The sequence below is a fragment of the Passer domesticus genome, chromosome 5, assembly GCF_036417665.1.
Source record: "Passer domesticus isolate bPasDom1 chromosome 5, bPasDom1.hap1, whole genome shotgun sequence".
Lineage (NCBI taxonomy): Eukaryota > Metazoa > Chordata > Aves > Passeriformes > Passeridae > Passer > Passer domesticus.
In genome coordinates this window covers 71,076,790-71,097,493 of record NC_087478.1, presented here as the reverse complement: position 1 = coordinate 71,097,493, position 20,704 = coordinate 71,076,790, and the positions used below count along the sequence as shown (strand labels likewise).

The window sequence follows — 20,704 nt, the reverse complement described above, 5'->3', positions numbered from 1 at the left end:
GGGAGACAGGGCACAGCAGAGCAGGGGGCTTTGATGTGCCCATGCTGCTGTTCCCACACTCAGCCCTTGCCCCTGGCTTTGCTGCAGCCATCCTGCCATGCTGAGGTGGCAGCAGTGCAAGGTCCCTGCAGCAAGGCTGGATCCTGGCATCAGTGACTCCACTGGAGAGCATTTCCCACTTTACAAACCCTCACCTGCCCAGTGTGGCAGTGCCAGGTGAGTCACCAGAGAGGCTGTGCTGGCACTTCCCAGTCAGAGGCCAACACCTTCCCTTTGTTGCTGCCCTGGGCTGGCTTCCAGCAAACATCACGGGTCGGTCCCAGCAGCAGGAAAGGGCTGGGACTGGAGCTGGAGCTGGGCTGGGGCTGGCAGGAGTGGGCAGCACTCCCCTCTGTTTCCTCTACAGCTGGGAATTCGCTGGGATGCATTGATTTCTCTGTGGCTGCAGTAATGCACTGGAGAGACTTTCAGTGGAAATTACCTGTGAAAAAAGGAGTAATCCATTTAAACCAAAATTAAGGATGGGTGTGCCATTCCAGACTGGAGTTCCGTTGGCCAGCTGTGGTTTGCAGCAATCACAGCAATCACAAAGGACCCAGGGAGTGAAACCCAGTCAGTCAGCTCCTGGCTGAGCACACACGGCACAGACCAAATGTGTCAACGTGACCCCACCCCGAGCTTTTACCTCCTGTGCACTCAGCAGCCTTGGAGCGAGGAGAGCACCTTCCTGAGAGTGGCACCTGGAGACCTACAGCCCTATTCCCATCCCACATCTGGAGCAGCTGAAACCTGCACGGCTGGGGCATGCTCCTACTTGGATGCTTTTTCTGTTTCCTTCCTCTAAGGCTTGTTCAGGAAGACCGAGGAGGCAGCAGGGAGGTGTGGTAGCACTAGTTAGTGGCAGTTTGAGCAGCAGAATTCCAGCTTTTCTCCTGGCTGGCAGGTGGAGGTGAGGGGAAAGCAGCCTGACACAGAACACTTCCTTTTGTTAACGATCCATGCATTGTTCCATGTTTCTCCACAGAAACCATCCATGAGTCCTGTCAGTTGCTAATAAGGTCCCTCCTTTACAAGGTCAGCTTTTTACCTGGGCATCTCCACTTTGCCCAAGCCTCATTACAGTCAGTCAGCACCTTCCCTAAATCTGCTGCCTCTTGTGGGCTGACTGCTCTGAACTGGGACTATCACTGGCTGAGATGCTGAACCCCCTTGGAGGTCTGAGGCTGCAGCTTTCCAGGATGCAAGTCCTCAGCTAATCCAGCAAAGAAAGCCAGGACAGCATTTCAAGGCTTTAAGTTACCAGGTAGAATCCAAACAGTGTGGGTTTGTGAGTCACACGTAAGACATGCTACTGCAGCTCTTCTGTGAGATTTGTGAATAATGGGCTGTGATGTGTATCTTTGTGTCTTGTTTAGTGGTTGTGTTCCTGACTCAGTCGGCAAGAGAATGCTTCCTGAAATTAATTGCTTTGGGGGTAATTAACATCATCCATGATCATGAAGCAATGTGAGCAACAAAGCTTCTGGTTTTTCTCATCTGCCTAGGGAGGAGGTGCAGGTCTGGGACCTGAGTCAAATTGCTTTGAGCAAGAGAAGACTTGAAAAGGATGACTCTTGTGCTCTGAAGGAAAGAGGAAGGGAGAAGCCCTGTCCAGACTAACATAAAATGTTGGGACCCACTGTCCTGGCTCACTGCATGAACAGAGCACAACAGCCTGGCATGATGGGCAAGCATGCAAACACTGGAGACTTATTTCCTGGAGTGCTTCTCTTCTGATCAGTAACACCAGGTTTCAGGGGATCTGGCTTACTCTATCATTCCTTGAGAGCCCTGACCTGAAGGTGTGGCATCACAATTATCTGACTGCCTGGAGACCTGCGATGGGACTCAACACCTGACCAGAAGGCACTTGATATCAATCAACTGCATGAAATAATAGCAAGAAAGAGGATATCTAAGAGATCCAGTTACTGTCCTTGTGGCCTTGATTTCCCCTGAGGATGGCAGCAAGAGTCTCTCTCCTCTGAAGAGTAAGGTGCCCATCAGGTCACGCATGTCAGAGTCATGGGCAAGGCTGGTGGCAAGCCCAAGCAAAATGTGCAGGGGTGTCTGCACACAGCCTGTCCCTGGCTGTGTGTGCCTGCCCTGGTGAATGCCACACACACTTGGTACCCAGGTGAACTGGCTGTAGAGCTACAGGCTCAAAGGAGCCTCAGCCAAGGTGGAAAATGCAGACGGAGGAGTCAAATAAATGCCAGACCTGATGCAAAGGTAGGCAGAGGGAAAGTGTAGTCATGAAGGAGGAAAAGCAACCACTTAAGTTGGTTTAAACTAATACAAAACCACACTCTGGGCCAGCAGTGACATCCAGATTGAACAATAAGGGTTTTTTTGTCCTGTATGATGAAGGCAGCTGTGATGGCTGCCTGCCTTTACTTTCCACAGTAAATATCTTCTAGCAAGATTTGAGCTTCTAAGCACTCCACAAACCTGCAAGATTTGAGTTTCTAAGTGCTCCACAAAGCTGCTGAATGATCCTGTGTTGATGAACCTCTCTAGAGGAGCATTGCAAGTACTGGCCATTAGCAGCTAGTTGAAAACTGGTCATTAAGGGTATCAGACTGGAAAGGTGTTCTTTACAAAGGGGTTCTAAGTGCAATTAGCCTGTGGTTCCTACACCTTGAGGCTATCACTCTTTGGTTTCATCCATTTTTTTTCCCTTTCAGTTCAGTTCAAAGTCAATTAAATCTCACCTTAAGTCACCGGCCATCTTTCTGCTTGATGGGAGTCTTTTGTTGAGTTTGTGAGAAGATTCAGTGGTGAGGGTGAACCAGGAAATCTACTTGTGTGCCATTGCTGAATTTCAACGAGAGAAACATTTTTCAAATCTGGGTGACACCTAGTAAATCTTTAGCAGGCAATGAATGAGGCACTTTCAGACTGACCTTATTTATTGTTGGAATGGAGATTAATATATCATCCCAGAGGTCAAGTTGGTTTGACTGATCTCTAAATTACTGACCTGCTTTTTAGCCTCTCTAATGGTAAGTCCTGTGCTTACCATCCTGTGGCCCTTGGGAACCTTCTGCTAGAGATAACTGGTTATTTCCAGAGATCATGGCAGTTTACACATTCTAGAATGTGTTCTACCAAACCCTAAGAATGGCAATATATATTTTATTAGATTAGTGGTTAATTCATTTTCCATCCAATCTGTCTTGTTTCATCCGTCTCCTTTATCCAAGTGAGATCATTCAGGTAGGATTTTTCATCCTCTTAGAGCACTGAGCCTATGGGAGAAGTTGGAAATGGTCTCATGCTTTTGAGTTGGCCAATTCTGATGCTGTACAAGATTAACAAGAAAGCAGTTCAGCCACTGAAATTAGCACAGTTCTAACTTCTCTTGATGGTTTCTTAGCTGGACTTGCTACAGGCCTTGCTGGAATATTTTTTTCTGTTGGTCTTTGTAGTTTAGAAATGGAAGAGAATATGCAACACAGGCAAAATAATGAAGAATTATTTTATTAGCATAAACATGAGGTGAGCATTCCCTGTGAAAGGAAGCATATTAACTTAAGGAGAAATCTGAGCAGATCTCAGCTTCTGCAAGGTAATTTCTGCAGAGCTATAAAACTACAGAGCTGAAATACCAAATGTTATGCTCTGTCTGAAAACCTGGTTGTTCTAATTAAGCTGTCTTCCATTTTGGCCAAGCTAGATATGTATATTTTTTGAATGCTTAAAAGATGGTTTTAGTAGTGTCATTAAAGGAACTACATTTGCACAAGCCTTAATAAATTTTGAGTATGAGCTGGCAGTTTGCAGTCAGGATCTTGTGTTGGATCTTGTCCTCCCTGGCAGGCAGACCTTCCTGGGCCATGTGTTCTTTTATTTTTTCCTGATTCTGGCAGAAATGTTTTGGAAGACTGTGCTTTTGTTATTAACATTATGAGAAGGGTACTGTGAAATATGAAGGGATTGTTTTTACCAAGGTGTTCCTTGCCTGAACTGGGCTAGAAAAACCAGCTGTTCTAGTTTACCTGAGCTATTTGCCCTTCTGATTCTCCTTTGCAATGTGAGAGAGAAACAGTTGCTTTTCTGCATTTTCTGTATTCTTTTAGGTGCAGGGTGAATTTGCAGAGACCCCTGATAGATCAATCATTGCTGCTCTTGTCCATGCAGAGTGCATTTAAAATTAATATTGTAAATATGCCACTTTCTCACTTTTCTACAGTTAGCTCTTGGCATGGGGCCTCACTTTGTGCTCCTAAATGCACTGCAGACGTGCTTTAAAGGCAACAGCCAAAATGTAGCAGAAGCTTCTGTCTAAACTTGGCACCTGAACACCTCCTTCCAGGATTGTGGGGGTGAGCTGCCAAATAAATTCTGCTCAGCGTTATCTCTGCATCTGGCCCTCTCCTGGCATGGGATGGGCCTGTGCAGGGGGAAACAAAGCTACAGCTTCAGCAGAATGCTGAACTGTAGTAAATTAAAGCCCCCAGCCAAATGAAACTTGTAATTGGTGTGTCACTTTCAAGTGAGAGAATGGCTCAGGCAGGTTCAGCGTTCTGCCTGGGTTGCAGAACTCTTATAATTATCCTGTGTGGTTTTAAATACTTCTGAGAAGGAAAAAAAAGGTGCACTAATTTTTAGAGCTACACTTTGTTGCCAAAGTTACACTTTGTGCAGCTGGCATCTGAGGGCATCTGAGCATTTCAGGCAGATGAAGTCTTTGTGAGCACTAAGGCTGGGTCAAAAATTGCTGCTGCCAGTGCAAGCTGAGTTACTTTTGAAGTATTGTGACTTCTTCTGGACATAGACATTAGACTGGCATCGAGATTGTAATTTCATTTGAAGATCAACCCTTTCTCTCTGTTCTAAAGCAGAGCATCTGCTGGAAACATAGGAGGACGGACTTAAAAATGTAATTTTTCTGTTGGTCCTTCTTAACTTTCAACACTTAGCTTTTTTTTTTTTCCCCTCATTCTCAAGGACATTCTTATGATAACCCTTGCACACAAACTGGTACAGATAGACTCAAACACACAGGTGTGTTGAGAGACACATTGGAATTTGATGTGCTTGAATAGATTCCACACCTTTCCAGAAACAACCTAAATGATATGAAATCTCTCTTGGCAAAAGAATGCCCTTGAGGTATCATATTTTTACAAGGAAGCTCCTAAAATAAATACGTGTGGGAGTTGATGAATATATTTAATCTACATTTGTCTGTCAGAAACAATAAATCTCAAAAAAGAAAATAAAATCTTTTTAGTTATTGAAACATGAAGGTGAAGTAACACCCAACAAACTCCTGAACCTGCTGTTATTGCAGTCTGAATGCTTGTGAATGCTTCTGGTTCTGCTCAGAGCATTCACACTTTCTGATATCAAATTTGTTCAACAGCTATCAAAAGCAATTTACCAGGAAGCAGCAAAATAAAACACTTTATCTGAAACAGGTGCTTTCAATCGATGTCACTAATATATATATATACATATATGATCAGTGTTTCCAAAAGCCAGACTAGTGCTTGGTGCATCTTGTTTGCCATCATTGAAGGGCAGCACATCATTTCACCTACTGTGGGCTCCTGGGAAACACAGAAATTTTCCTCCTCTTGGTGCAAAAATGCTCTTTTCAATAAAGTATTTCAAAGCATTAAAAAGCAACATCAACAACAACAAACAACAAACTACCACATCAATGCTTTGCTGAGGCAGTGGCTTGGATTGTCCCTGGAAAATGATCAGAGGTGGATATTTGAAGGAATGGAGCTGTGTCCCTATGTATTTGAGGTGGAAAAGGTGAGGTTAGCTCAGCCCTTGTAGCTGATGCCAGAGCAAACTGCTTGTTTTGAAGGGCACCCTGCTCATAGGAGATTTCACTGATGCCCAGAGGCTTTCATTGATCTGACAGGTGAGCAACAATCAACAGAATACCTTTGAGTGTGGGAATGCAGTAAACTCCTCAAAACAGGTAAAACCTGTTGTTCTTTTTCTGAACCATAGCACTTATACAGAGAATGAAGTTTAAGCACTCTGTTCAGGCTGTTATTTCCTTTTACTTTTGTACTTTGTAAGCAGAGGCTGAGATGTGCAATATTAAAGGGGAGTTCTGCACATAAGTGGCGTTATGAACTTTTTTGTTAAAGTGCTTGCATGCTTTAGGAATAAAAATTCCAGTTTTTATATGCAACTCGTGATGGCATATAAACTAGGCTTCTTAAGGCTTCAGACATCCTGAAAGGAAGAATCCAGGCTTAAGTTTTCTCTTGTGACAAGGTTTTTGATGGTTCCTAAACCACTTAATTCAGCCTACTCAGTGCCTTGTATCTGGACTCAGTGCCTGGGCTCTCAGGGCAGCTTGCATCTCAGGTTTGTAAAGACAGGACTAACTCCTCTAGTAGTAATTACTGCTGATTCGTTTATATACTTTTAAAGAACTTCAGCTGAGACTGGTCAGTACAGCAGAGTTGCTGAGACCTGGGGATTTTAGCAGATAACCCTTAATTTTCACATCAACTAAGGAGGAAGCGCAGGATTTATCAAACCATCACCAACTTTATTGCTGCTGTTAGAATAGCAGATTGCTGCAGCATTCTGCCTTGGAGGCATAACAAGTAAATTATTTCAGTATGAAGTTCTTTCATGCAATTTTGGGCTCTTCCCTCCTAAGTTATGATGTCTTTTCCTTTCTCTTTGTTCAGCATTTATTAAATGACAGATACAGTACAAACTTTACCCATCCATTAACTGCTCTCCACTGTTGTGTCCCAGGTCTTTCTCCATTCTCCTTACTTAAGTAGGAACAAGGTTTAAAAATATGCTCTAAATAGCTTTAAAAACATGCTCTCAGTCTCCCTGGGTGCTTTAACACATGGCTTGTTTTTATCTAGGTTCCCAGGTCTCTAAGGATCTCTAAGTCAGGCTGTTGAAAAAAATAAATTCTGTAGTATAAAACCTATTTCTAAGTTATCATATTTATTACAAAAGAAGCTCCAAAATTTCAAACAGTACTTTTTATTCTTCTCCCCTTTACCCCTAATTTTAGTGTCTCTTTAACAAAAGAAAAAAAAAAAAAAAAGGAGACCCATATACCAAAATGAATCTATAATTGGAGACTTTAATGGTAACTTCTAATATTTACTACTCAAAATGGTCATTAAAACTAACATGGCAACTTTAATGAGAAAAATTAGTTCCACATTATGCAAATATTTGCACTGGTGGGCCAAGAGTTGAATTTATCTGGATTATAGCTGGTGGAAACCGCTAAAAAACAAGGTCAAGTTTCCTCCTTGTGTCTGAGACCTTTTTCACAGCTGACTGGGTTGCTCACTCATCAACTGGGCAAGACCCAACATCCTTTAAGTCATCTCTGAAGGTGGGTGTGACTGCTGCTTTATGTGGGGGCTCACATATGAGCTCCTGATCAGGGAGCTGATTAAAGGAATTTCCAGGGCTGGCCTGCTCTAGCTGATGGTGACTATTCCAGCTGTAATGTGAGAGCTCTACTGAAAGGAGACCATAAAAGGATAAAAAGTATGGTGAAAGAAGCTGTCAGCATTATTAAAAATCAAAGCTCAAGCAAAAGTATAGCAAATTCTGAAAAGAGATATGGGGAAGCTTTCTTAGAGTGGTGATTTTAAGACACACTTCAAGAAAGTCTGTAAGCAGCTGGTTTTTCTCTCAAACTTGTGTTTTTCTTTTCAGGTATGGGTTATATGAAAGTTTTTGGAGGCAGAACTGATGGCTTGATTAGAACAGCAACAACATAGAAGTACAGAAGCATTCAAAACCTGTGAAATATTTATCTGCTTTGCTGTGAAACTAAGCTTTGTGCTGGGGAATGCGAAAGGGTAAAGCAAACATCTTGTTCTGGTGTCACTGGCCAATCCCAGTTAATGCTAATGTTAGCTGGAGCTAATGTTGCTCTGCCTGCTTCATGTAGCTGGGCAGGGCCACTTAGACTTTGAATTCCCCACCAGGGGATGTGTTTGCCTTCAAGGGGAAAATATTTACCAGTCTCCAGTTAAAGTTACCTCAAAGTTTTTAAAGTTTTTTTTTTTCTATCCCCATAAGCCTAAATTGGTTTTACTTTATGACAAGAAGTTTTAAAACCCTAAAGAAATTGTACAAAAGGGGCACAACTGGAGCTGTAACCACTTGCACTGTGCACAGAATAGGAAATATCGAGTTGCCAGGCTGCTTTTTTCTTGCCAAGTGTTTCAAAGTGGTAGGAATGGAGCATCTCTGATCTCTCTGGATTGCTGTTTCTAGCATGTGCTGGTAAGAAGTTTTTTCCTGATATCCGACCTGAATCTCCCACACCTCAGCATGGTGCTGTTGCCATGTTGCCCCTTGCTTCACCATGGAATAAATTTGGTTCTGTGATCTGTGGGGCTTAGATGAAAGTATTTGTAGGTTGCTTAAAAAGTACAGTCCAATGAACATGAAGAATTTTAAAAGAGTCTAAATGCTGTGCTGCTTTATTTCTGGGGAAGAATATGAGTTATCGCTTCAGTCATGGAAATCCTTTAACAGAATTTGAAAATCCAAAGTGTGGTGATTTAATATTTTTTTTTACAACTTGAAGTTTTACCACATCATTGTTTATACCAAACTACAAGCTCAGCTTTCACAGAAAATATGCATCTTGCTCATCACCAAATCATTCTCCTCACCATCAAAAGCCCTTAGAGTAAGGAGCTGTTTATGGGGACAGATGTCTCATATCAGCAGACTTAAAAAAAATGCTCCAAACAGACTTTATAGTGCACACAGTAACCAGACAAATGCAAAGAACTACACAGCACAGGTGTGAGAAAACTTATCTGTCTCCTTATCTGCAAATTACAAGGGTCAGAGATTTTGAAGGTTTGAAAAAGTCATAGCAGGAAGGAGCAGATGGCAAATGATACAGTCTGGGAACAGTCTGCTAAATTCAGCCATGGGTGACAGCCAGTGCAGGTGAGTGACCTGTTGTCAGGAGGGAACAGCAGCGTGCAGGGCTGTCAAATACCAATTTACTCAGAAATGCTGGAGCTGGGCTGTTTCCACCAACCATTGGGCTACAGTTTCTGAGAGATATGTGTGGGCAATTAGAGGACTCCAAGAACTGGAATAATATTACTGAAGATGCTTCCCATCAAAGCTCTTTAGGGAATAATGAATAATAAATGAGCACAAGACCTTAGGCATGGCTTTCTTGTTCCTTCAGAACTTACTTTCCATGTGAACGAAGTTCCAGTGAGCAAGGCTGAATCTCCTGATGAATCCCTTGGAGCCACCACTCTATCAACACAGCTACTGTTGAAATGAAGGACCCAAAGTGATTTGTTTTGGAAAGAAAATCCTCAAGCCATGCCTGAAACATCCTTTGTTTTGAGACCTTCCTGTCCCTCAACCCTGTTGGGAATTTCCTGTGTCTGAGGTTTTGGGTTTTATGGAGGTAAGCAAGGTGTTACTCTGACTTCACTGCTAAATGTACAGGAGATGGAACTGACTTAATGCGGGAGCAGAGAGGGGACTGCTGGATTATTTCTGCTCTCAGCTTTGTCACCTTCAGAGGCTGTCTCCTAAGGCAGAGCAAAACCAGTTTGTACTTTATAGCATGCATGCAGGTTTCAGCATGCCTCTTGCACACAGGGCATCCCAAAAAAACAGCAATTGATTTATCTTGGAAGAGGCTGGGGAAGAATTGTATTTTTCTTAGTTTAGAAGGAGAGTTATTGTTACAGCCCAGAAAGAATGTTGGCAAGATCTTCACAGAAACTCTCCTCTTCTTTTCCTCTTTCTTACCCTGAAAAAGCAATTGTTAAATTGCAGGCATGTAAAAATTAAACTGTCCCCTTCCAAAAAGGGGACTCTGCTTGAATGACAACAGCATAAGCCAGAGTAAACTATGGGCTATTTCCTGTCCTTTTGGTGATGCTGTCAACAGTCAGGAGGGTGTTTTCTTGCCCAAAGCACAGGGTTGTGAGCATTTAACAAGAATTTCATGTTTTACTAGAATTGTGGTAAAATATTTTTCAGGCTTGAGATGTTATACTGGTTTTTAATTTTATTTTTGCTTTGTGTCTACTGAGAAAAAAAAATTCTAGCCAAGGTCTTACTGCCTGACTGCAGGAGTGGAAACTGTGGCAGAGCAAAATATGCATCTACCACAGGTGGTTGAACATGTGAGAGATGAGAGATCAGGGACCACTGTCCAGGGCTACACCTTCATTACCTTGGTTTTCTTTCTTGTTGGCAATCAGCTCACTGCTGTTTGCTCACTTTAATGGCTTTTCTCTCTCTTTCCTTTTTTAAATGCCTATTGAACAAATCTATATCTGTAGCCACTACAGTGGATGTGAAAAACATGAGGTTGCTTTGTAAAACACTGGTTTTACAAAGTGCCATTTTAGTGTCTTTTGGATAAACTAAATAGCTCTTATTTTATAGGTGAGCATATTATAGACTGTAGAATTCATTGTGGCCTATTTATTATCCATAATAACCCTCACAATAAGTTAATTACAGCCCTGAGGTAATGGTGAATTTGTCCACTTCTCTGTAAAACAGCAGAAAATAAGTGATGTGATCAGGAAATCTGTCCTTGGAGGATGGGTAATTCATGCTGTGTACTCAGGAGGAATTCTTTCAAAGGCCTCTGCTCCAGTCTTTCATACCAGAAGACAATCTTCCCTCCATCTCTTTGTGTCATTTCAACTGTGCCAAATCTTCTCCAATAACACTTCTGCAAGAATATTACTTCTATCCAAGGCACCAGTTTTTGACTTCCAGGTTTTACGTAATTTCAGGTCAAACCACTAAAACAAAAACACAAAACCCCACTACAATGCTGGTTCAAATATTGATTTGTAGATTCTCCTTTTTAGCACCTTGTATATATATCATCAGACCTGAGCTTCTCATCCCAGCCTCTCTTCATGTTACCTTACCTCTTACCTTTTGTCCATATGCTTTTAAAACAACAAATATTATCCTATTACAAAAATAATATTTCAAGGCTCTGTGAATTATATGTTTACAGCACTTCTTTTTCCCAGCATCTGGAAAGAAAAAACTCCTTAAGAATCCCTATTTTAATTTTCAGAAAGACATAATACCTCCCCAGCTCTCACTGCAGCATCCTGTGCGCTGCTGTTGTAACTCCAGTGCAAAGGTTGCTGAGCTTCTCCAGCCTTTAGGAATTGTGCAGGGTTTAAACTCATAAACAGTTTGTAATGGGGCTAAGCCCAATGTCCAGAGTTTTGAGTTAAAACTCAAGCCTGCTCATGTATCCTAAGGCACAGCATGCTTTTCAGGCAGAGTTCAACACTGATACTACAGTATTATTGATTTATTTTGTTGTTATTCCAAGTGAAACACAGCTATTCTGCCTGGAACCCATTTTCTTATGGCCTTCATGGGCTTCAGAAAGTTTCTGAACTTTTTGAAAGACTTTATCCTTCTTGGCCTATCACTATTATTTTTCTGTGGCTCAGACATGGCTATTTCCCTTTCTGGTGAAAGCACAGTAAGGAGTATTTTTGAGGGCCAAAAAATGCCTTAAAATTTCTCAAGACCTTAAGTCTCCTACTGAAGGTGCAGGAGGACCCAGATGTTTAAGTACAGCCAAGGTAGCAGTGGTGTAAAGAAAACCAGGGTGGGGATTTTAGGGACCCAGCTCCTTTCAAGGTGTGAGTGGTGATAGTTTGCCTCATGGTCAAACTGCAGCTGATAACAAATCAGAGCATACAAAACACAGGCATGGGTAAGAGAGGACCTTGTGCAGATTTTGAGGGAATATGTGGTCAGCACTGGAAAAAAATGCCTGATGGTGAGCACTGGATTTGCAGTGTGTCCCTGTTTCTCTGCGCTGCTCTGTGATCATGGGCTTGTTCAGAAGCCCCTGATCCCATGGGGAATTTGCAGTATGGGCTCTAAATTGTAGCTGCTAAGACATGCCTGCTTCCTCTTGTCTGTGTCTGTGCATGTTTAGGCTGGTCTGAGAGAGGACTAAAAAAAGATACAAATAAGAGAATGGGAGCTTGGGTTGAATAATTTGAAAATTGTTAAAGAAATGTTAAGTTCCTAAACTTGAATTATTTACAGTCACATTGGGTATGGCACTGTAAATACAGCTGAAGGAAGGCAAATTCTAATTTCTGATAAGCCTAGAATGCCTCTAATGTGTATTTTAGGATGTTTTTAGCTCTGAACACGTGAAATAAGACAAAATTAGTTTATTTCCTCTTCATATGCAAACCTATTAATATATCCAAAGTAAGCCTGCAGAGAAAGGCAAACCCCTGATCTGTGTACAGTGTCTGCACTGAAGCCCTTTTTGTCTTTGGTGTATTTGAGCAAATCTCTCTGCTGGGTTTCCAGTGGGCTGTGCAACATCTACACCAATATTCCAGGCATAACTCACATGGTTGCACCAGTGTCTGATGTTTCAGGGCTTGTCCTTGGTGTGCTGTGATGCTGAGCTCAAAAATGCATTTCCTCCAGTCTCATTGCTGTTTCCAGATCTTGTCTCCTATCAGATGATGCCTTAAGGTCACCTTATCTTCCCCATGAGATGAGTCTGGAGCATGAGTCAGGAATGTAAACTGAGGTTTTAATCAGCAGCACTTCAAGTAAAGGAATAGAAGAGCAGCTGCTGGAGTTGGAATAGCTTGGGAAGCACCGGTTCTGAACCCTTTGCATGGCTTGTGCCTGATTCACTGTGTGACTGCTCATCAGCCCAGCTCCTGAAGCATCCCCAGGAGGGCTCTGAATAGACTCTGTTGGGCTTTTTGACTCTGAAAACTAAAGCTAGGAAAATGTTGATGCTCCTGTCAGGCTGGAACCTAAGGGCTAAGCGTGGTAACAAACAAAAATCCAACAAAACAGGCAGCCTGACTGCCCTCAGCTTCAAATCCAACAAAACAGGCAGCCTGACTGCCCTCAGCTTCCACGGGCTGCCTTTGGAGCATGGATTGCCAGGCTGAACAGGAGCCAGGGGGGCACTGGGGTTGTTGTGTGGCTTTTGATGGTGCCAGCTCATTTCACCTGAAGTTCTTTCATGGGCCCAGAAGGGCAGGTTGAACCTCTCTTAACAGATAGCATGTGCTTTCTCTAAAGAAAGAACCCCACAAAAAAGACAAGTAACCCAAACCCTGTGCACATGCACAATATAATGCAATTATTTTACATAGTTTAATTCTACTTCTGAAACAAGGGAGAAGAAAAAGCACTAATGTTTAAGAGCAGTGACAGTAGAAAATAAGGTAGGAGGATGAAATGAGGAAAGGAATGACTAATTCTCTGGTAATGTCTATAATCTACTCCAAAATTATCTGTACTATTTAAGAGTTTCTACTAAAACAATTCTGTGAAAGGTGGTAGCACTGGGTTGTGGTTAGGACACAAGACAAGAGGACCTGGGGTAAGTTCCTTGTTCAGCCAAAAACTCTTTGGGCACTGCTCAGCATGTTTAAATCCAAGGTTTCCAATCTCCTCTCATGAACAGGGCAAGTGGGAATGTTCTATTTCTCAGGTCCAAGACTATGTGAGGCTGATTTAATTATTTTTGAGATCTCCAGTGGCCCATGGTGAAGTTTACTGGAAAATACCAATTAAAGAGAAGTGAAAACAGCAGATTGTGGGTGGTTTGACAAGTCAGCAAAACTGGACAAAGAAATTATTTTCAGGAGGCCTCTGATGCCAACAGGAGCATTACACAGCTTGCCTTCAGTAACACTGTTCTGTTGCAGGAAAATCCAAGTCTCCATACCTAGATTTAATTGAAAAATGAGTTTGCCCTTTGGAAGGAAGGTCTAACGCTTAAAAATGCATTTGCTGCATCCCAGCCAAGTAGGTTCACTAATAACAAAAAGACCAAAGACAGATTTTTTGCATTAGAGAGAGCACTTTATTATTTCTCTGCTTTGTTTTCTTTGGAGTCCTGCTGAAATGTTTTTGATTGCATACAAGTAGGAGATCAGTTGTAATAAGGCGTGTCTCATGTTTCTTGTGTTGCTGCCAGGTCTGAGATAATTCTTTGTGACTTTTGAACACTGCTTTGATTTTAAAGGGGCACTATCATAGATTCATTTTGATTGAAAAAAAAACCTTTTAAATCACTGCATCAATGTAAACAACCCAAAAACTCTGCATTTCCTTTTTAAGGACATCTTACTGAGAGGTACACATATATTTAAAAGTACCCAACACCATTGCTTGTTTTGTTTCTTAAATAGCATGTGAGTTTAATAAAAATAAATGCATGAGCATTTCTAAAAATGATCTTTTACACTGCAATTCTTCATTCCTATGCTACTTTGTATTCAGGTTTACCCTTTCTGTATTAATTTTGCCTACCACTTTTTTTGGGCAATAAAAGGAGACTTGTCCAGGTTTGTTGGTATTCATTCTTTCATGGCACAAGCAGAGTTACTTGGATTAACAAGTTAGAAGAGAAAGCTGGATTTTAATTGTCTGTTTTCTATCATATTTGAAAAAGTTATAAAAACAATTCCCTCAACATGCGGTGCTGTAAGTTCCCTTTCCCGGTGTTGTTTTTGGACCTGCAGTATTTTGAATATGACATCCTACAAAAAATAATAGTATTTTTAAAACCTCCTACTGGAGTGCATTTGATTTGAGTTATTCGAAGCAAATGTGGAGGAGTAACAGCCCTCTGAAAATGATCAGTGACAGGAAAGCAGTATTGTTTGCTTCCCTCCCTGGGGCACATTCTGTCCTGTGTGCACGTCTGGGACTTTCTGGGACTCCTTGGAGAACTGTGGGCATCTGCCAGCAGAATTTAGCTCCCAAGATATCCAGAAATATGTTTGGACATGGTGCAATGGTAGAACCCACTGGTTCTAAAATTCTGATAGGAGCCAGACCTTTAGCCAGGAGTGTTGAAATGAAGAGGGCTGGTGACCTCCCCTGTGAGGTCCCTACTCCAAGGATGTTGCATCTCCTTCTGGACAAGAGCAGCTGTTCAGCAGTGAGGGCACAGGATGGGCTCTGTTGGAGTAGCAGGGCTTGTAAATACACAAAATATCCATTGCCATAAAGGTAGCTCACTTCCCCTGATTTCAGAGAATGCCAGCTCACATCTGCTGATAACCCAGTATTTATATAAGAATTTCCTGCTGCTTTAATGGACAGTCTAACCCCTGGGTTTGTGAGGTTTTTTTTGAGAAAAATCTGACTTACTAAATGTAGCAGATGGGGTTTTTTAAGTGCTTCTTTACCATCTTGAGCATCATATAATGAAAACCTGAGCCTTCAGGTCCTCAGGAATTTTTTTCCCCTCCTATTACCTATTCCCACTTGTGCAGGCACAGTCCCAAAGTTATCACATTGCATGTAATTGCTGTAGGGAGGATGATCATTTCAAGTAAGAGAATATGAAGTAGGATCAGATGAATTCCTTAATCAGCACAGAGCCCAGCCTCTTGTGTGTGTCTGTTACTTCAAAAATAAAGGCAAGACTCCACTCCCCTTATTATATATAGATTATCAACAGAATTGTTTTGAAATTGCAATTTTCTTAAAATAATCACTGAAACACCCACAAATAATTTCTCCACCAACTAGCAAAGAATGATGAGCTTAAGTTCAGCTCAAAGTGTCTGAAACACAGTGCCTTAAACCTAGTGATTTCTAGTTAAAATCCTTTCTGGACACGGTTGTAAAATGCAACAGCCATGTCAGGGAGGATGAGAGGAGCAAGGGATGGTAAGATCTATGTAAAATCAGTTTTGCTGCTGTTGCTGATGAAATCTCAGAGGAAAGAGGCTTAAGAACCTGTGGGCCCATGAAAACAAGCAGTACAAAAATAGTAATTTTAACTTCATTGGTGCTTTTATAATTCATGTAGTGAAACAGCTTCTTGTGCATACTCATAGAGTCTGGAGATTCTTATTCAGCTGTGTGAAGAAACAAAAGAGTGAAAATCTACTAAATTCTGAGCAGTGCACTTGATGCTTACCCACTGTAGAAAACTTTTGGTATAAAACAGTCTGAAAAGAATTTTCTGCCCACCAGCATTTCAAAGTCCTCTGTTTAGAACAAAGGCAGTCATCTGGAGCTTTGACTCGTGGTAAACCTGGATGAAACTTCTCCTCAGACATGCTGGAGAATCCATCTTTGATTATTCTTGTATTGACATTCGTATTGATGTTGATATACTGGAATTGATGTTGATATACTGATATTGATGTTGTCAGTGACAACGAGGTGATAAGGATTAAAAACTCAAAAAAAACTACTCTCTGGCCACTCAAGTCTTTATAGAAAATCAGCTCCTTTTTTTCTGAGATACTTTGTCGGTCATGATGGTGACACCAGCCCCGTGAAGATGGTTGCAGTGGCTGCTGTATGAGCTTGTTTCCCTGGTGTAATGCTCTGATTCAATCTCTCAGTGAGTTGTAGGCTTTTGTGGTCCGGCTGTTGATGAAATCTGCCTTCTTGAAGTCAGCCTTTGGAATGGAAGAAACAGAACAGTTCATTATCTTCAGTGCTGATTCTGCAAGGGAAGGGTGGGTCCAGTGCCTAAAAGCTGGATAAGGAGCCATGGCAGGGGTCTAGGCAGGGTCCTGAGCAGTCACAGAGACAGAACAGGCAGCGCTCCTTTAGTCCAGGACAGAGGAGAGGATAATTGGAATTGCTGAACTCCCTCCACTGTCTGTTCTTCCTCCTCAGCTCTACAGACTCCTAACTTTTAGGTGACTGACTAATAGCTGAGATTAACCTAGCTGAGATTAACCTAGTTGAAGTTAACCCTGTCAGAACAAAAAACACAGGGCAATTCCAAAATAACTCAGGATTTTATCAATTTTATTTGATCAAGTGATTTCTGTGGCTTATTAGACTAAAGTTTCAAAACTGTCTGGTCATTAGGTGGTTCTGAAGTTTTCAGTGCCATACCTGGTGTCTCTAGGGGGCCTGATTTGCATAGGAAGAGCAAATAATCAGCATTTTTGAAAATGCTGACAAATGTGTTCTATGGACTTTCCTAAACTACCAGTAAATTCAGAAAATTCATGCCATCAGGGATATTGCTGATGGTATGGTAAATTCATTGTATGGTAAATTCAGGAATGCAGTTGGAAAAAGCCAGAGACAACTAGTTAAGAATTTATATGGCACAATAGCCTTATTCTGGAACACAGATTTCTGATTTGTGGGGCTGTACCTGTTAAGTGTGATGCAACACTGTTAAAGTTTATGCTCAGAAAGTTTTTTTGGAGGAAATTTCAACCAAAAAAATTCAAAGAGAAACAGCTGAATAACAAATGCTAACAGCTTGCTTGAGAACTTGGAACAGTTTTAGGTTATAGGGAATTTGAAGTGACAAATTCTGAACAGCAAACACACAAGGATAGAAATCAGTTTGAGATGCAGGGCAAAGGTAGGTAGGTGGAAATTAACTCAGCTGAGGGTTGAAAAAGCAGGCACAGAGCCACTGGTTTGTGGCAGACTCATGCTGGCCATTTTTTGTTTGATCTGACCATGGCAGTAAATGTTTGCCAACACCTTTCCCAGGGCCTGGGTTTTGTGTGGCTGCACCTGACTGCTGGGCTGGCAGGCTGTGCAAACAAGGAGAACAGAACAGCCCTGCTTTTAGAGCAGGAAGCTGCCTTGCCCTGCCCTTGGTTTTGCTGCCACTGTGGCTCCTCTGTGCCAGGCTGGTTCAGCCAGTGAGGATGGGCAGCTCCTCTGCATCACCTCCCACCAGCTGACACTTCTGGCAGGCAGCAGCAGCACTTTTCATAAGCTTTGCCAGTGGATATAAAACCACAGAGGGAGAGAACATGAGCACAGAGGAGCAAAAACAGAGGCCATGCATTGCTTACACAGGCTTATGTACAAGTAAATAAGAAAACTAAATTTTTCTTTAGAAAGAGGGACCACTTGAATCCTATCATAGGTTGATCCTTAAATGTACAGGAGTGGTAAGGGCCCCAGAGGACAAATGAAAGGGTTCTAGGTCTGAAGGAAGGATTGTTTTTCTTTGTGCTTACCTTTTTGTAGGCACTGTGGAGATCGGTGTGTAACCATAGGGAGTAGAGGAGGACTGAAGCAGCCCTGCTGGCTTTGCTGAACATATTGCTGCCATTTTGTAAAAAGAATGATAAAACATATTTAAATTCCCACATCATAATTATGGTGCATGTACAGACCTCAGCAAACATAATGTCATACCATTTGTTTTATCTCTTTTTACTCCTAAGTGCTGGTTTGCCACCCTTTAGGTATTGTAGCATGCTTCAGGCTGTCCTTATTACTGAAACACATGAAACACGCCTCCCTGCTCCACCTATTCTTCAAATTTAGGGAGAAATCAAGTGCTCTGCAGCCTACATCTTACAGCAGCCATCATATTGTGCATTTTCAGTGGAGGAAAATAACCTCAGCACAACAAGCATTTGAAAGAATCTTTCCAGTAGGTAAAATCCCTTGTTAGTTAGACGGGATTTAAATTATTCAGGTCCTCATGAGGCCTCCTTTACTGAGATTGATTTCCTCTTTCATTTTGCAAAGAGAGAGCAAGGCAAATGGAATAATTACTCATATTTTTAAAACATTCATTATCTTTGGAGTAAATATTGATTGCATTTATTTGCATATTAAAGAACGATTAAATTTTGAATCTGTTCTCTAAAATGCCAATATGTTATTTTTAAGTGCATATCTATAGGTTCCATAAAATGTATCCCTGCACTTTATTGCTAAAATTAATCAGGGCTGTGTTACAATGAACAGGAAAGACATTTTGGGTACAGATGAGATCTGATGATCAGTCACTACATATATATCAGAATACAGATAATGTGGTGCAGTTATCTTCTGAGGAGTTATTTAAAATGCTGGAACCTGGTGAGTTTAGCTATGGATGGGAGAGCTGTCCTAAGAGATCTTTCTGTATGTCCCAATCAGTGCAATTCTATTCACACCCCTTGTTTGGGCTGCCCTGCACCTTGAGATGAAATGTTTTTCCCCCCTGAGTGGCAGAAGCTGCAGTTTCTCTTTTACCTGGGAACACAGTGAGGCTTGTGGAGCCCCTTACTATCGGATTTGCAAGGTGCCCCTGAGCAGAAAGAATGATGAAGAGGACTCCATGATATCAGAAGGCTAATTAATTACTTTATTATACTATATTATTCTATACTATATTACACTACATCTAAACTAAAACTGTACAAGCACTCAACTGAATAAAATCTTGTGACTGTCTCTTGACCAACAGTCTGCACATGTGCTTGGCCCTGATATGCCAGGGAAACAAAACACCATCACTTTGGGTAAACAATCTCCATATTGCATTCTACCTTAGCACAACACAAGAGCAGCAAATGAAATAAGAATTCTTTTGTTCATTCTTTTCTCTGCTTCTTTCACTGCTTCTCTCAAGTTCAGAGAATGTGAACGCCACAGCTTACCTGTCACTGATGCTGATGGCAATGAGCTTGAGGCTTGTGGAGCCCTTACCTGTCGTTGATGCTGATGGCAATGAGCTTGGGCAGGCCGTGGGTGCTGAGGAGCAGCCGGGCGTTGTGCGAGCTGCCCTGGGTCAGGTTGAACAGGGTGTAGCAGATGGATGCTGTGGTTTCACAGGCCACCTCAGAGCCTGGCATGCTCTCGGGCAGCACTGACACCAGGTCAGGCAAGACTTCTCTGGCTGCAAGGTGGGACAGAGACAACCAGTTCCATTACTTACAGGAGCAGATTTACCTTATTCCTCCCATTCTCCCTCAGCAAGGAGCTGTGTGCTCCTACCACGCACTCGTGGCTTCCTACCTGCATCACATCCCCACAATTCAGGTGAAGCTGCACCCACACTACACTGGACTGTACCTTGCCTGTACACAAGCCTGTACCTTGCCTCATGCACAGTCCATTAATAGCTCATGTGCTGGACTGAACTCACCAGGCATGTGCCAGCTGCAGGCTGCCGCTTCCCTGCTAGACATGTTTTATATTAAATTTATCTCCATTTGATATAGAGGTTCGTTTTGCTTGATAAATTTGCATAAATGTAGGTTCATTTTGTTTGATAAATTTAGACCCTTATAATCTAGAAAAGAGTGTGCCCTCTCAAATGTTTTCCTTTAGCCAAAGTTGTTCTTTTTGGAATTTGGGTAAAACAAGAGCAATTGCGAATGTGCAAGATGAAGCAGCTGTCCCCAAAGCTTTGTGCTGTTCTTTCCCGTACTCTCATAAATTTTTTTTCCCTAATGACATCCCAAATTCTTATCAGTTTAATTTCTTCTCTTTCAGGGGGATTAACCACCTGTAATTGTCAATACCACATGGATTATCCCTTTGAAATAAGCCCAACAACATGTTATAAGATTTGCATTAATAGGGAATGTTCTCTAAGGTTCAACAAGGCCCAGGAGAATGTTCTGCACAATTCTGGAAGGTAATCTATCCCATGAGCTATCTTCATACCTGGAATTTCCCCTTTCCCCCTTGGTGGGAACACAAAAAATAACAACAAATTATATGAACGCATTTTATCCTGTCAGTAGGAAAAAGTCTTAAATACACAATAAATTGAAATGAGAATACTCAGAATAGAAATGGCTTTATTTAGAAATGAGATAATTTAAATGAATTTACTATTTTCCTGTAGCATCTTATAGCTTCCATTACTAAAAAAATTTTGCCGGAAAACTGTGTGGGCTGCAAACTTCTACAGCTT

The 20,704-nt window shown here is 41.8% G+C and overlaps 1 protein-coding gene and 1 long non-coding RNA gene across 3 annotated transcripts in view; one reads left to right on the top strand and one right to left on the bottom strand.

The window, feature by feature from the left end:
• The first annotated feature begins 694 nt into the window (after window positions 1-694).
• Window positions 695-20,551, top strand: LOC135300918 (uncharacterized). Its single transcript, XR_010362668.1, has 6 exons — window positions 695-1,303; window positions 1,416-2,030; window positions 5,924-5,983; window positions 7,720-7,865; window positions 9,227-9,457; window positions 20,278-20,551. It is a non-coding gene; the product is annotated as an uncharacterized LOC135300918 (long non-coding RNA).
• The window catches only part of PKP2 (plakophilin 2), a 36,894-nt gene continuing 32,026 nt past the window's right edge, over window positions 15,837-20,704 (bottom strand). For both annotated transcript variants that reach the window (XM_064420919.1, XM_064420920.1), the window contains exons 11-13: window positions 19,489-19,678; window positions 18,021-18,108; window positions 15,837-16,475 (exon numbers count right to left, since the gene is read on the bottom strand). In XM_064420919.1, the coding sequence (XP_064276989.1) occupies window positions 16,407-16,475; window positions 18,021-18,108; window positions 19,489-19,678 (347 nt within the window). In that variant the 3' untranslated portion in view covers window positions 15,837-16,406. The remainder of the gene's footprint in view (window positions 16,476-18,020; window positions 18,109-19,488; window positions 19,679-20,704) is intronic.